General features: G+C 40.1%; 1 protein-coding gene across 1 annotated transcript in view; it reads left to right on the top strand.

The window, feature by feature from the left end:
* Window positions 1–17,242, top strand: part of ctnnd2a (catenin (cadherin-associated protein), delta 2a) — a 144,067-nt gene that overhangs the window by 107,042 nt on the left and 19,783 nt on the right. Inside the window, exons 15-16 of the mRNA XM_080489850.1 lie at window positions 10,948–11,197; window positions 15,061–15,145. Of these exons, the coding sequence (XP_080345976.1) occupies window positions 10,948–11,197; window positions 15,061–15,145 (335 nt within the window). The remainder of the gene's footprint in view (window positions 1–10,947; window positions 11,198–15,060; window positions 15,146–17,242) is intronic.

Raw genomic sequence — 17,242 nt, 5'->3', positions numbered from 1 at the left:
GGTAATGGCTGTCATGCAAGGGGCTCCACTCCCATTGTGACACTTGACATCGAATCCACAACCTTGCTTTTTGTGCAGGTCATGTCATTAGTGTTTCAGTGGACGGACTGTTTTGCCTTGCAGACTGATGAAGGAAAATATTCTGCTCCAAACTCCATGAATCTGCAAGAGAGGTTTTGATTTTCAGTATCAAATCTGAAGCATTCAGATATAATTTCTTAAATTGTCCAACTGCCTGCTCACAACGCAATCATGGTGAACTGCTTCTGTTTACTGAAATAGCTCCATTCAAGGAATCATTTCAGGTTTGCATAACAAGAGCTGCGGTTTGCACGGACCAAAAATGATCCAATTAAAATTGAGTCATGTAAACAATTCTGTCTGATTAGAATGGCCCACTTGGCGGAGGCGGTGTAACCCTGTCCGTGATCACATCACAGTCCATGTAAACGGCGCATCGGATGCTTCCCACTGTCGTAGCTTTGTTTGTATGTTAGTTAAATGATGTCACCATGTGATGCTTCACGCACAAAGTTTTGAGAAAAATGACAGTGGCAAAGCATAGCGGGTCAATGCTAAATGCCCTTTCAAAAGAAACACACCAAAGCTTATCTCTCACCCAGTACGAGTTCTATCAGATTGACAGAAGAATGATCATGCAAATGAAGCTAATGGTACTTGATGAGACAGCAAAATGGTAAATACCGGAGAAAGTGACAGTGTCAAAGGCACTCAATGACGCAGAAAGTCTCTGAAATGCAGAAAGAGTGAGAGGAAAGTGAGAGAGATCAGTCAGGGTCGAGTCTTTGCTCCCGGCAAGGTGTGAGTTGATACGTGTCGACAGAAAAGAGGCAGGGGCCAGGCAGTCCTAAGAGACAAGCCCCATTTGGCCCGTGTTTGCAAGCTTTATTCACCACAGTGACTCTGACCTCTGATTCAAACACCTTTTTCTTTACACCTTGCACTTCTGTAAAACAACAGCTTAACCCAAAGCGACAAAGCGATTTTACGGAGCGATCCGTGTGTCTTTGTGAGATCAGAGTTCCACCTAATTATAATATCACTTTGCATGGCTAATCTGAAGAAAATCACCTCTTTCTGAAAATCTTCATCTCTTAAAACTCCTGCGATAGTGTGTCATAAGCTGTTAGTGCCGGTAAGTTTGGCAGCATCACCCTGGGGGAATAGTGGTTTGCATGAGAGCTCAGCAGAGTGAGCGGAGATGAGAATCATCTTTTGCACACAATAACCTCAGTGTCAAATCCTCTGGAAAGCACGGTATGATTGGATAGCGATGAGACAATAAAGCCAGAAGAAAGGAGCAAGAGAGGCACAGGACTTGAGAGAGAGAAGGGGTGGAAAGAAGAAGAGAGAGAGGCCAAGTCATGCTGAGGAGACGGAGTAGAGAGGGATGGAAGATGAAACAGAGGAGAAAATGAAGAGAGAGCAGTGACAGCTTAGACCTAACCGCATATGTATGCTTATATTCCAATCCCTCTGTAATGTGATTTAGTGGCATATTGATGCCGCTGAGAATCATTCTCCTCATCTGTCAACCTTTTTGTCTCTCTCCTGATTTCACCTCCTTCCTCTCTTTTGATTTGCATAATGTACTGTACGCCTGTGTAGCAATAAATGAGTCCTATTCACTGCTACACCGTCTGTCAGCGCAATTCTGCCCCGTTTACTTACAGATGGTAATTTGACACACATGAATTGGGAACAGTATTTAAATGCCAAAGAGACATTGTTTTTGGGTTGTTGTTTTTTTTTTTTTTCAGCAGCATTTTACACAGAGGAGCTGTGCTTAAAACCAAATCCAAGCCATGACTCATGTTTAACGAAACACAGATTATTAATGGCATTAATGATTTTATTCATTATGATAATTAATTGATCGGCTCTGACTGTGAAATCTACCTTTTATATTCCATTAGGGTTAATTCCATTTTATACCACACACAAATTCATAATTGAATTTCTAATAGAGGAATTAAAGTAAAGTAGAGATTCAAATGGACCATTTTGGAGCAACGATTTTCACACAAATTATTCCATCATATAAAAGCCTATTGATATGACTTAAGTTTGAACCAAAGACAGTGCACAAAGACATCAAGAAAATCCAACCAGTCAGCAACTTAGCAGCTGCTGGCTACCTGCCTGTGTCTATACTACAGTAATTGACCTCCAGCATCAAACAAAGCTCCACACTTGAAATTGACTCCTGACGCCCACTTTCGTGGGAATCGGAGGTTGATTGTTTTTGTGCACAAGCTACTTTAATCAGAGCGTTCTCCTGTGCGATGGATGTAGAAGCTCCTCTTTTTTGTTTTGAATCACATTAAATAGAAACACCTTTTTGAATACTGATAATGCATTCGTGTTTCTGATTGCTTAGTGTTTGCAGAAGGGACCCGATATTTAACTCCTTTGATTGCGGTAGCAAAATCAGCACTGGTTTGTTTTTTTTTGTTTTTTTTGCTTTGTTTGTTTGTTTTTTTTATGCAACAAGGAAAGTTTTATTATTAGTAATATCTTTATTATTGAAAATCATGAAAAAATTTGCTGAGAAAAATGGAGCATGAAAAAGTAACATGTAAAGTGCTTCATTGGTGCCTAAAAGTAGGGAAGGAAAATGTAACTGTCACTAGAAACGTCTGCTTAATTTCTTATATTTTCTCTTCTTTCTCCGCCTGTAATAGTGTTTCTTTGTCTTTTCTCACTACACCTATTATTGGCTTAAGCCTCTCCTCCCACTTTCCCCCCACTCATCTTCACTTCACAATGTTGTGCCCACCTCCTCGTCTTCAAAATGAATATTACACTCCTGTTCTCCCCGTCCTAATCGGCTCCTTCGTTTTTTTTTACCTCTTCGTCTTCTCTCATTCCTTTATCCCTCTCCCACTCCTCCTCCCTCATCTCTTTCCCAGCTTTGCTCCAGACATGAGCTCATAACGCCTCACCTTCCTTCTGTTGCAGTCTCGCTCTTTGTGTCTCGCGTTGATGACATCAGTGCTGGGGAGCGTTACTGTGGAAACCAAAGCAGTGCACCATGGGGATGTCACTAATTGCACATTGTGTGCGTGTGTGTGTGTGTGTGTGTGTGTGTGTGTGTGTGTGTGTGTGTGTGTGTGTGTGTGTGTGTGTGTGTGTGTGTGTGTGTGTGTGTGTGTGTGTGTGTGTGTGTGTGTGTGTGTGTGTGTGTGTGTGTGTGTGTGCGTGTGTGTGCGTGTGCGTGCACGCATGCTTCTAGTAGAGGCCGGCTGCTGTAATATGCAGATGCAAAGGTGTGGAAGACACGGCAGCTTCAAGCCTTTGATCCAAACATTTTATATCCCGCCTAACACTCGCACAGACTCTTGTCGTCACAAGATTGCACTAAGCAGGGGGCAAAAAATTCCATTACATGCTTCCCTCCACTTTGTGCATTCCCAGCCAAAGCAAATATTTATAAATCACCAGAGAATGTCCATTTTGTCTTTTCCCTTACCCACGCCAATTTTTACATATTTCGCCACCACTGTTGTCAACAGACTGTACAATGGAAAGCATAAACAACTTTGAAAGGCCAGATCACTGAAAGAGTGTAGCTGTGGCCACTGACTCGCACAAAGTTGACACACACTGCTCGGTCCCCGTTGTGGCAGCGCTTTGTGAAATTTCTCCGTCGCCTTCGGGATGAATCTCTCGCGAGTGAGGGTCTGGCATGTCTTTTATCAGCACACTTTGTTCTCCATGGCATTCTTCATGCTCCGCTCCGCTGTGCCTGGCTTGGGAGCACGACAGACAGAGAAATAGAAACAGATACACAAATAAAGGGAAGTAGAGAGAGTGGAATAAAGTGCTCCTGTGTGGGATTTTATTTAGTCCTACAGCTGGTCCTGCAGGATTTGGCTCATATTCAGGTGATCTTTAGAGGTGCACAGACTGGGTTTTTCCCTTTGATTCAAAATAACAAATTCAAAGTTATGGGCACATGATTTTTCAAGGGAGTGTCTCATAAGAGCTCAACTGATATTCAGTGGGAAGCCGTAACTCACTCAGCCATCACAAGTAATGAATTCTCTCTTCACTGTCTCTGTGCATGCAGGAGTTCTGTGCATGTAAATGTATTCCAGAGGCATCTTCTTCATGAGAGTAGAATGTCTTTAATGAAGCCACAGGTTCCCTGCTTGTAATAAAATAAATAAATAAATAAATAAAACCTCAGCTTTCCTGTTTCTCACCCTCTTTCTCCCTCTACTACAGTTTATGCTCGAAACCCGTCAACTACAGACATCAAAGACAGACACAGAGGTTGAGGTATAACTGGTGTGAAAAGCACCAAACACAGGCAGCCAGAATATTTTATAACTGGGGAGCAATGGCATGACACTTTCCAATTTACCTCCTTCTCCGACCTCTTTAAACCTGCTGCGTTTCATGTCTGCACTCTCCTGTGTGCCTTATTTATGTATTCAGGCATAGAAAGGACCACACCTCTCATTGCAGACTGTCCTTGGAGGTCATCCATATGTATGCGTGTGTGTGTCGTATATTTACTTATTGGACGATAAGTGTATTTGATTTTAATAACATCCACCCCCCTCCTCCCTGTTTGACACAGGTGATGTTTGAAAATGTCTTCAGGGTTTGTGTATTTATGTAGTCTCGGTGTGTTGCCTTATTATCAGTTTGAGATTGCAGGAGTCGACATCCAAACATGTATGCCACATCACTTTGATGTTTTCAGTAAATTAATTTTCAACACACTGTAGCTTTGAATGGGGCGCCCCCTGTCTGGGATGTGATGTACTGCTGATTGAATCACCCTTGTCCAAATTATTCTGAGGTTACACGCTATATTGCCAACACATGCCCTGGCAAATAGTTTACTGTCTTCAATGAATCATACGTGGGTTGCATTGCATATCTTTAAGTCTTTAACTATGATCATTAACAGCCGTCTGCAAGATTTCCTGGCTTCAGTGTATGGAACGTATTAATTATTTATGATATAGATAGATATGCATTACAATAGGGGCAGTGGTGGCCTCGAGGTTAGGGCAGTGAGGTTTTAACCGCAAACTTGTCAGCTCAAATCCCACTGCTGATGGGTCGTCGCTGTGAGCCCCCTAACCCACAAGTGCTCAGGCTTCCCCAGGATGGGAATATCACACAAACCTTTTTTTGACCCCAGAAAGCCAAAGTGCAAATCCTCACAATATCTAATGCTCTTCTCTCGTAGTGTCACAGGCTTTACGTTATCCTGGAACATGTTCCTGAAATGATGTAGAAACATAACGTAGCCACATAGTGGCTCTCCCTCAGGGACCCCCAACCCAGTCACTGATCACTGTATATTAACCATCTTTTATTCTTAGACCGCCGGATGCCACAACCAATCAAGTCATTTCACCCCCCCCCCCCCCCCCCCCCCCCCATGTCCCCGAGACAATTACCTCCAATTTTCCTTCAATAACACTCTCCCTTCTCCGTCAGTAAACAATCAAATCACTCCATTGTTGAGGGTAATTGGATCTCTTTAAATCAAATCAGCCATTATGGCCCTGATGAAGCACGCCCTGCTCAGCGGGAGTTAGCGACACATGAGGGAATGCGGCACAGGAATACATTACTGGCTCTGCCTCACAGGTGAAGATAGCTATATTGGAGGAGCTGTGTAATACAGGTTTATTAGACTGTGCAGTGATCAGCTCAGGGCTTGTTTCTCTCCTTAAGGACATGTTCCAGGTGTAGCTCACATTTCAGTGACAGGGAAAGTGGATGTAAGAGGAGAGGGGAGATTGCACTCTGGCATGTAGAGGTGCTCTTGTGTCAGAGTGGGACTTTAAGAGTAGAATGAGTTGCCACCCACTCATAAAATATCCATCTTCATTTGCTCCTCGCTCTTTTATTCCTTCCCTTCATGAGAGATGGTGAACACTGTGAGGTTACAGGAATAATTGTTTCATAAGGTTCCTCGCTTAGACACTTAGCATGGCTTTGAATGGCTTGTGCCACAGTTAAGTGAGTGATCAGATTAGTTTGCATCTATTTTTTTCGTCAGTTATTTGTCAACTAAATATCTTCTGAGAAATAGATTGTATATTTAGTAGTAATTAACCCACAGCATTTTAACAAGTGGTGTCTTTGGCATGGCGATGAGCACATCAAAGGATTAAGCTATAAAATGTATTGAATTTAGTACTGACACGAGGAAAGTGCAGCAACACCCTCTCATTTATATTAATCTATAATTCATCAACAAGCTTCTTGCCAGCTCGGAGTATCACAGGAACCCAGCCAAATTTTATTTGGCTAAAGTGGTGTCTGAGCAACGCTTTGCTTTAGCTCAGCCTGGACTTGGCCATTTATTTCAGCAAGAAGTATTAATATGTGTTCTAGGACACATTTTCTGAGATGGAAAAACTACAGTCAAACTCTCTAGAGAGGAAAAAAACCCAACATTTTTTGTTATATCAAAGCAAACATCATCAAAACAGCTAAAAAAAAATGAAGTAGGGCAGATGAAATGGAAAGACAGGTAATAAGTTGTATCTCTGTTGCGGTGTGTGTGCGTGCGTGCGCGCGTGCACGTGTGTGTGTGATGGTTTCAATCATAAATGCCTTCACTGAATGATAATCACTGAGCATCTTCCTCTTCTGCAGTTGAAAAGGAAAGATTAAAGATTAAAAAGTATTCTAAAGGACAAAGTTTTCTTGATGTGATTGCTGCATGAAGGCATTTCACTGATCATTGATCGAAACATCTGCTGAAGTCGATGTAGGCGTTTCCTTTCTGTCGTTTTCTGTTCCTCAGTCATTATCCCAGTTCATCATTACTTTCTTCTTTTTCCAACATGGTTGCCTGCTATGCTGTTTCCCCTCCTCTCAAATCCTCTCTCTCACTTTCCATGCTGTCCTCTCCTTTCTGCATTTGCACCCCGTGGTGTGAATGTGATGATGTGATGATGTTTCAAAAACTGAGGGGAGTTCGAATGGACTCATTTATGCAAGCATATTTTTAGGAGATGCTGGCAGCACCTTATCGTCACATCTGTGTATCAGCAGAAAATACTCAGGAAAACACACCCAGCCAGGTATTTTTTTTTTCCTGCCGTGTGCTCTCCTCTCATTACCACCTGCAGCCAGTCGGTTGATAAATTAGTCGCTCACTTTATCAGCAAGTCAGTCATTCACGGAGTGAATTATATGTCAGTCACTAAATGAGCCAAGTCTTGCAGTCAATCAGTAAATAATTCACTCACTCACACCGAAATTAGTTAAATCATTAAATAAAGCAAGTAGTCAGTAAATTAATCAGTTACCAGCAAGTACATCAGTCAGTTTAGTCTCAGTCAGTCAAGAAATGTGTCTTCCTTTTAACATTGTCCCCACAAGCAAATCACAATGAGCAGGTATTTAACCTCTGCCCAGTCTGCCAGCCTCTGATAACACTTACATCTTTAACTTATGACATGTGTGTATATTTGCAGCATGGGTGTTTCTGTTGGAGTGTTGACATTTGTTCCTTTAAAGATCTCAGAGCCTCAACACATATTGTATCTGATTGACCTTGTTGGACCACATAGCAATTTAAAATGTATAAAATAATTGATTAAATATTTTTCCCTATATGACAATAAAAATTTGCAGACCTGTCATCCTTGCAGGGACAAAATCAAAAGTCTAGTTTTCAAAGTTAAGCTATTGGTCAGTGTTTATTTAGGGAAATGTATTCAAAGTCAATGCAATGGCACTGAAAGCTTCATAACACAAATTGTGTGTATATACACTGTGTGAGGAGCAAAAGTTCGATCTTTAAACCTTTCACATGTTCCTTTTGGAGTTAAGATGTGGTCCTAAGGTCAGTGTTACTGTTAGGTTAATAGTTGATGACAGTCATTGTCAAGTACATAGCTGGGATTGTTGTTTAATGGGTTTGGGATAGCCAATACATTACAATGTACTAATGGAACAATTTCATATAATATAGGAGTGGAAGGGCTGCATGGTGGTGCTGGAGTTGGGAGGCTCGCCTCCGTTACATGTGGATTCCTCCCACTGTCCAACAAAAAGTAATTGTTGACCCTAAATTGGTTTATAAGGAAAGAAGAGCAGTGCAAAAACAAAAATTAAATCTTTCACATGAATGCTTTATTCTCACTTTTATTTCTCACGGAGAGGTAATACATTCAGAGCAGCACCTTGGGCTGCAGAACATTGGCACTCTGATGCAAAGTGGCATTTTGGAGATTTATAGTTCGCTCTAAAAATGACTTTTAAAGTCATTTCTCAACATATGAAAAACCCTGGGAAATCCAAAATCCTTTAATAGAAAACTGGCCTCTTGTTTTCTCCGCTGCCAGAGAACATGCAACGGTCTGCTACCAGATGACACAACTGTGGATTTAAGCACTTACAATAGCAACCCCCCGCTTTCCATCAGATCCAGCGCCTGTGGGAGTCTTGCATTTTCCTAAAATGTCGAGTTTGACATGACTCACTCTGAAAGGCTCTTCAGTTTTGTACACAGAGAAGCCCGCCTGCACTGTTTGAATGTTTTGTCACTCTCAGCAACTCAGACTGAGTGTACTGATTCAGTCTGGTAAAGATGCTCCGTTATTTGAAGTGCACCTTCCTGTGTGCACGGGAGCAAAAGGCTCGTCCTGGTAATTCAACTGAGTAGACTTTGTGAAATATTCACCATATTTCAGCTGTGGTTAATTATTCAGTATTCACATCTTTGTCCACATTGATTGTTCTTCCTAAAACATGACCCGTGGGTTTTCTCTCTGGAGCAATTCAAAATGAAAAGTAATTGACAGGTTTTCTGATGGTCAAGGCATTTCTTACCCTTTGACTACTGCTCATGTTTGATTCATCTCCTTGCGCCACCTTGGTCAGCACATTTACCGCTGTCCTTTTATCTATGTAATTCCTCTTCTGTGTTCTATTCTCATCACCTACCTGGATGTGCTCTGATCGCTCCATCATGGCCCTGCTCCTCAGGCTTTTTCCTATCTTACTGTGAAAGGAAAATCCCCACATAGCAGCTGAGAAGATGACTCAGAAATACCTCAGGAAATATCAATGACTGGTGGCCTCAGTAATAATTGCTTGTAACGTTTGAGAGAGGAAAAACAAATGACCTACATAAATACATAACTGTTGATATCGCATGTAAACTTAAACAATATTTATGGACCAAAAGATGACATAGTCAATCCAGGAAGCAAGAGACAACCTACCCCCAGGTGGAGGAGTCTTATTCTGAAGAGATATCGGTGTAGTTTTTAAGTGTTGTGGTAAAGAAGGAGCTGAGCTGAAAAGGTGAAGCTTGCTGTTCACTGGTTGGTCTTAAGTTCTTACCCTCATGTATGGTGCTCAAATTTTAGTTGTGACTAAAATAAAAAGAAATATTTCTGCAGAGTAAGAGACATGTGTTAAACTGTGTTAATCTGCATGCTCACACAAATAGATTGCACTTTCTGTATCAGTAACATAGCGTGTCCTTGAGAAACCATGAAATCGGATGCATCTGTTATCGAACATATTGAACCATTACAGCAAATACATCAGAATTTGGTACATGAAAAAGAAAAGCACAATATAATTGAGATAGATAATCTGTCACAAAAGTGAGATCTGCTGAAAAAATTGTTGTGACAAAAGAGATTCAGAAAGAAATGTGCAAGACCTAACAAATTGAACAGAGAAAATATCGTATTTGCTCATTTGTAGCATGTTGTTGTGTTAAATGTAGACACAATCCCAAACAACATAAATATTTACAGACGCCAGTCATGTTGCATTTCGTATATTAATCTAGTATAACCTTCTCTGGAACACACGGCCCATATTTAAAATCCATGAAGGAACACGCTAAATCGACCCCGGGCCCATACTGAGGAAGGAGCTTGCCTAAGAGAGGCAAAATAGAGCCGCTGCTCCTCCACACCGAGGAGCCAGATGAGGTGGTTCAGACATCCGATTAGGATGCCTCTGGTCACTTCCCAGTGGGGGTGTTTCCGGCATGGCCAACTGGGACGAGGCCCCGGGCTCGACCCAAGACCCGCTGGAGAGATTATATTCCGCAGTTGGTTTCAGAGAGATGTACAGTATCCCTCAGAAGAGGCTTCCTTGATCTCCATATTTCTACCGACCCCATGTGAGCTCACTTAAAAAGTAAATGGATTGGATGAATTTTTATCACACCCTTTTTGAAAGGCATAGATTGCACCACTTTACTGTATGGGTGAGTTCTGATTACTCCTATGTTTGGCAGCTCCGTCCTCAGCCTTCCCCGTTGCTTCTTTGAAATACCGACTCACACCAGTTTGCTCAAATATTATTAGCTTCATCTGCTCCACCCTCTCACTGGCTGAATCATGGGCTTCCTATCTGACAGCGGCTCCTGTATTTCTTAATTACTCCCTCTTTCTGTTGGTTCGATCACTCCGACAGCCCATTCTTTGAATGTCAATTTTTTTATTATTTTGGGGGGTTGTTTTTTTTCTTCATATGCCAGCCTTTTCACTGAAATACCAGGAGTTGCTCCCATTATTGAATTCTCAGCATGTCTGCATTAGTGTGTGCGTCAGAGGATTTGCAGGGTGCCCTCTCAAACCAAAGCTTTGCAGAGTTTTTCAAGCCCTTCATAAACTGTACAAAATCCCATCTTTAGAAATGCTAAAATAACAATTTTAGTTTAATTAGCTGAATGCTGTCAAGTATTTGTCAAGTCTTTAGTTTTTTTTTGTTATTACGATAATAGTGTAATACCTGTCATCTACAAGCGCATGGTGGTGGTCTTGTTTTAAAATCACAGAGATCAGTTCCACTGTCAATCTCCACTGTCATTCAAAAAGGAATTCATCAATAGACCCTCCACTGAGCAGCGATATTTTCAAACTTTTTTTTTGAAACACTTCTCAATTTCTTTTTCTTTGTTTCCACCAGGTAAATATGCTATGAGAGATTTGATCCACCGGTTACCAGGCAGCAGTAGCAGCAGCAACAACAACGCCACCGGCAGCGGGACCACCGGGACAACAGGCCCTCCCAGCAAGGCCATGTCAGACGATACTGTAACTGCCATCTGCTGCGCACTTCATGAAGTCATCACCAAGAATATGGAGAATGCAAAAGCTTTACGTGACGCCGGTGGCATCGAGAAACTCATCGGGATCGCCCGCAGCAAAGGAGACAAGTGAGTTGCATAAATTTTGGAGCAAATTGCAGTTTGATCATTGCAACGGCGTAGCTGAAGCACATTGGTATGTATTTCTGTTACAGTCATAGTAATCAAAACTAGCCCCTTTCGTCTATCGCCATCTTATAATATGATAAATAATTCAGGGAGCTGCAATTTTTTCTGAGATGTGCACTATTCTGACAGGCAGAAGGATTTTCCACTTGTCACATCAAATGCTCTGGTATTATACAATGAAATACATTCTCATCAACAACAAAAAATCATCAAACAAAGTAAACTAATTATGAATTTTTTTAAATCACAACGAAGGACTATTTCAGGTGACAGTATATTCACCTAAAGTCACAAATTATACTATAATTTCTGTCAAAACGTGCTGGGAACTCACATTGTTTTACCTACAATCAGCTCAAAGGGAGCTTATAACTAACCTGGATGCTTTTCGCTAAAGTCACACCTCTCGCAGAAAAGTAATGAAACATGGACAGGATTGACTGCATCACTTTACGCCATTATTGTGTACATATATCACACCAACTGGAATTCACACCCTGAAAGCTGCTTTTTATATCCACAACAGATAAAACTGTACTTGTTTTATGAAATGGATCATTTTCGACCCAGTTAAATTATTTCAGTAATATATATATATATATATATATATATATATATATATATATATATGCTCTTGCAGATTTATCCACACGCTTGTTAAAAGGGGTTATTAGATTATGAAGAAGACATAGTACTTTACTTTTCTACATTTTAAGCATTATGTCAGTGACTCTCATCCTATTGAGATATAGTGCAAGAGGATTAAAAAAAGTGTACTTAATGTTGCAAAGAACAGCAGCATTATGTGTTTGAGTCATCTGAAGATGCCTTAGAGAGATTAATGTTCTCCAACCAAAATAAGCAAAAGTTAAGGAATGAAAAACCCTGCAATGACTTTCCTTCTCCTCAAGGACAACCAGCACAAAGTAACTCCTATATTATATCTTAAAATTATTTTTTGTTTAATGACCTGGGGCTGTCGGTGTGAAGAAACAAAGGGCCGGAATGTAGTCGAGGTAAACACACACACACACACACACACACACACACACACACACACACACACACAAAACGAATATGTGTAATGAAGAAGGTGATAGAGCCACAGATGCTCAAAATGGTGAAATGGAAAAAACGAATGCAAACTAAACTAAAGAAACCTAAAAGCCAGAAGGATGAAGCAGTACCGTAAACTATGGGATGGAAGTGTGGATCAGAGCACAGCTGTGATAAAAAGATGTAATAAAGAGTTTACATATTAACAGTTCATGTCTTTGAACATGTAGCTGCGAGGATGGATGGGTAGGTTATTCCCTATGTTATATTATTAACAGCACACAATTGTCAACATCAGAATTTAAAAATCAATGAATCAATCATCATGTTTTGTTTTGTTTTGTTTTGTTTTGTTTTGTTTTGTAAAGTTGCGTAATTCGATTTATTAATCCTTTTAAAATCAGTTAAAATTTAGAAATAGTTTCTCGTTTCAAAAACTGAGATACAATGAAAATGTGATTAATTACAAAGCCCCTAACATTGGAACAATAAGTAAGTCGAACACAGACTCCTAAAGGTACTGAACACCTCAATCACACACAGTTAATGTATAATGTCGACAACTTATGGCTAAACACTAAGATCATGACAGGAACCATGTGAAACGATGTCATATTGTGCAGCAGGCATGAAGGAGGTGACCTCACATGGTTAAGTGTTAACTAGTTAGTAGTTACCTGCTCCTTATTCTGCATCGGCCTCTCCTGTGACCATTCATCCACTAAACACAGCTTGAGAAGATGACAAACAACTCCCGTCACCATGGGAGACCGAGCAGGGTGTTCTGCGTCGCTGCTACGGCAATCAGCCGGCCAGGGGTTGCCATGACACCGGAACATTAACAGAGGGAGGTCAAGCGTTGATTTATTGCCTGGGAACAACACTCAGTCTATTTGGGGGACTGTGCTCAAGGGCACCATTAAGGAGAGATATGAGGTGCTGGAAGAAACCTCCATAAATGTAAATGTCACAGGGAGTGTAGTTATCAGCTAATAGCTCACACATCTTCATTTTCTTAGGGTAGGTATACCGGGGATAAATGCTCATTATCAGCAGTGCCATGCTACAGTCACATGGCTACAAACTTTTCCCATTAGTGTGCAGCTGTAAAGTAGATAACCATGCTTTATTCACTAAAATAAAAAGGAGTTTTCAATACGATGCAATAGAAAATGCATGTGGATGTTGTACTATATTGTAAACCTTCTGTTTTGCAACGATAAATGCCTCAATGTACAAGGAGGAATAGGAATTTTATTTTTGTTGCTTAGCATGAATAAAATGTGACATTGCAAATATTTTCATTATCAGAGTGACATACTTGATTTACACGACATTTGCAGTGTCGTGAAAAGAATTTGCATACTGCTTGTTTACTGTGGTTAATACTAGTTTACCATTCTTTGCTTGCATATCAAAGGGAAAAAAAGATAATATTAAATAAAGAAAAAATTTAACTGTAACAAGAATTTAGTTAATATTTTCTTTATGTAAGTAAAATTCAACAGAATGTAATTTTTTTGCCTTGAGCAGCCTAGCTCATAGCATGCTCATAGCACGCGGGCTCATAGCATGTGCATCGCCTGCGCACGCAGGTTGTGCCTAAAAAAGAAACAAAAAGAAATCAGCATACATTGCATGCGAATGTTTATATTTTATGTGTGCGGATACCAACGTTGTGCTGATATCATTGTGCATCCATAATATATACTTAAGACTTTATTTATTATTAGACATTATTTTAGTTTCTATTTTTCAATTATATTTTAACAGTGCACTGATCCCGAGATACAGCAGTTTTTACAATGTCGCCATGTAGTTGACCGTCGTCCCGATTTCTCATAAAACCACTATTTCTTTCTTCTTTCATTTGGATTTCACAACATGACTGAAATGTAATCCTGCAGGCAGAAACAGATAATTTGGCTTGTCGCAGCAGCAGGAATAACATGGGTAAAATTAATTACATTAATCACACAGCTCAAATAAGGGTTTCAATGATAGTGACGATAGTGAAAAAGTGTGAACACAATGGAATGACCTCCCTTTTGCAGACTACTTCTGATTTATATTCCTGCTTTAACTCGTCAAAGTATTCCCAGGATTTAAAGGGAATAATAGTAATCATAATATATCAGAGATCAGAATCCTTTTATGATGCTGTTCGAGGTACTGATGCTGTCGGTGTAAGATTTTTTGTGCTATTAAATCATCGACGACAGACTTCTTTCATGGCACACTCAAGATTGCCACGCTCTTATCCTGGGAATCAATTTGTTTGTGCAACTCTTGTCGCATTGTGTCAACATTGAGCAAGTGCAACATTATACGGTTTCACATTTTCATCTTCTCAAACTTCTTTGCTTTGTAACAAATTAGAGTTTTTTCTTTTGTTGTCTTGTTGACAAATGGTCAATGAGCACCTTCCCGATTCCCTCCGTCAATGTTAGAATGACAGCAGCTATGAACTAACTCTAACTAGACGCATGTCTCAGCTGAGTGGAAGGATGGTGCTTTTAGTGAGGCAGAGTGGCTCATTTTAAACTCATCTGAAAACTCTTGGTTTTGATCAAGGACCATTTCATGTTGAAAGAATAATGGCAGTCTTACTCTTGATGCCATAACGACTGTCGGTGACAGGCATGCATCTTGGGCAGCAGGCAAAGACAGGGAGCAGAATAATATGGCAACGTTTTCTAGAGTAATGGGGTCCGAGTGAAGTAACTCTTCTGTCTGTCTCTCCGCAGACACTCTGCAAAAGTGGTGAAGGCAGCCTCTCAGGTCCTCAGCAGCATGTGGCAGTACAGAGACCTGCGCTCTCTCTACAAGAAGGTAGGTGCAATGATGGCATTCTAGAGTTCAAATCGGGCTGCAGCATGTGCGTGCAAGGGTATTGAGTGTATTATAGAGTGTATTACAGTATGTAATCAGTTGGCTACGTACATGTTGCAGCCATAGATTCGTCCTAATTTTATTTGTTGTAGTATATCCACCATCCTACAACTTGCATTGATGATGACTTGCATCACTACAAGATATTGTCACCGAACAGTGCAGTAACCTCATCCATAATATACCACACCTACCCTCAAGCTTTTGCAGTTGTTGTCAACCTCCTATTATGACGACTCCAGTACGTAATGTAGATTGCATTTGATCTTTCATGTTGCATAGATTATGCAAGCACATCACATTAAGATCCACCTGTGTTTTCAGAGAGGAAGAATACTAACAGACTTTAGCAAAAATTAGACAGCTATCAGGTGACGGAAGCAGCAGTTTTTTGTTTTTTTTTTAAACAGGATCCTCTTAATTAAACAAGTCATTATGAGAGTCTTCGTGGCATGCAGGCCTTAAAATATCTGCTGACGAACTATGTTAGGATGAGGGCGTCACACTTTAACCGAAGCAGGTGGTGAGGATGATTCACTGTAGAAACAGTTTAATGAAGCAATTAAAAAACACATTTGATACACATACTCATCCCGCCTTCTTTTGGCAGATTAGGAGGATTTGAGCTGCGGATAACTAAGGGGAGCCATATGAATTGCAAATTGTTAGTAATTGTTTATGATTGGTAAAAAAGTATGTTGATATGTAGAATATGAACACAATGGGAAAAAAAATGTGAACCTTTTGCAAGTGTTTGATTTTTGACATCTAACTCTTAAACAGCAACTGTGTGAATAATATCATCCAAGGTTTTATATTTACTCTTTTATATATATATATATATGTGTCTCTTTGCTTGCTCGGCGTCTGTGTGTCTTTTTTTCTTACCTCATTAAGCATCTACCTTTCTTCACTTGGAGTCAACTCGCTAAATGTTCTCTACCTTGTGACTGGGGAAGTCTTTGAGGTTGCTTTATTTCTTGCCGGTTTACTCAAATTAACAAGTCTTCATCAAATGTGTCCGGACATCACTTTGTGCAGATACTTTCTCCAAACAACAAACTCTTAAAAGTTTCTAAGTGTTTCTTTTTCTTAATGTGAAGTGGCTATGTACTTATTTGATTGGGTTTCATGTTTAATAACTCTTGACCTCAATTACTTAAGTGATTATCTGGAGATTTCTGTCTACAGCACTGGGTGTGTAATGCTGTGTTTAATAAGGAAATGAATATTGGTGAATCTGCGTGGTGTCAACTTAAGCACACCATGTTTCATCTATAATAGTGATTTATATTTTTAAAAGGTGAGATTGTAAGTTTAATCAACAAACAAGGAAAGAATGATTGGCATAGATAAGTTTATTTTGGAATTATATGTTGCCTTCCAGAAGAACCTCAAGGTTGTGATAATTATTCATGGTATTTCCAGTCTTGGTAATTAGTGACTGTTGTGAAAAGTGAGTATAAAGCTATATTCATACAGTTAGATTACACAGGCCTATTGAAAAGGTTTTCTTTTATCATTTTTCTAATATACTTTGTGTTGTATCTATTCATCTGCATGTGGAGTGTGTCTGTTTGGTTGACTGGATTGTTGATTGGTTGATCGGCTGGCTGGATATATTTTCGGTTGGTCAGTCAGTTGTTTAGTTCGTTAGTCAGATGGTCAGACAGTGGGTTGGTTGGCTGGCCAGTCGATTGGTCAGTCAGTTGGTTGTCGTATTGACTGGATTGTTGGTTGGTTGGTTGGAAACATTGTTGTTAACGGTCATTTCAAGCTGTGTTTTGATTGACAGCCAGGGCACTGTGGGCATATTAATATATTATTGCATGTATATCCAATAAAAAAAAAAAAAGTTCATTCAGAGTAGACACCCTTATACTTCAAACAAAAGTTTGAACCCACTGTCTCTGACTATTTATTTTTTTTCCACTTTTTAAATAACACATTTCTGTACATGCTTGGGACTTGATTAAAAGTAATAACAGATGTTCTCATCCTTTCACTTGCAGTAAGTGTTGCTGAGTGAATACCCCC

The sequence above is a fragment of the Lipophrys pholis genome, assembly GCF_963383615.2.
Source record: "Lipophrys pholis genome assembly, chromosome: 20".
Taxonomy (NCBI): domain Eukaryota; kingdom Metazoa; phylum Chordata; class Actinopteri; order Blenniiformes; family Blenniidae; genus Lipophrys; species Lipophrys pholis.
The sequence above is the reverse complement of the archived record's forward strand: the minus strand, read 5'-3'. Positions and strand labels throughout refer to the sequence as shown.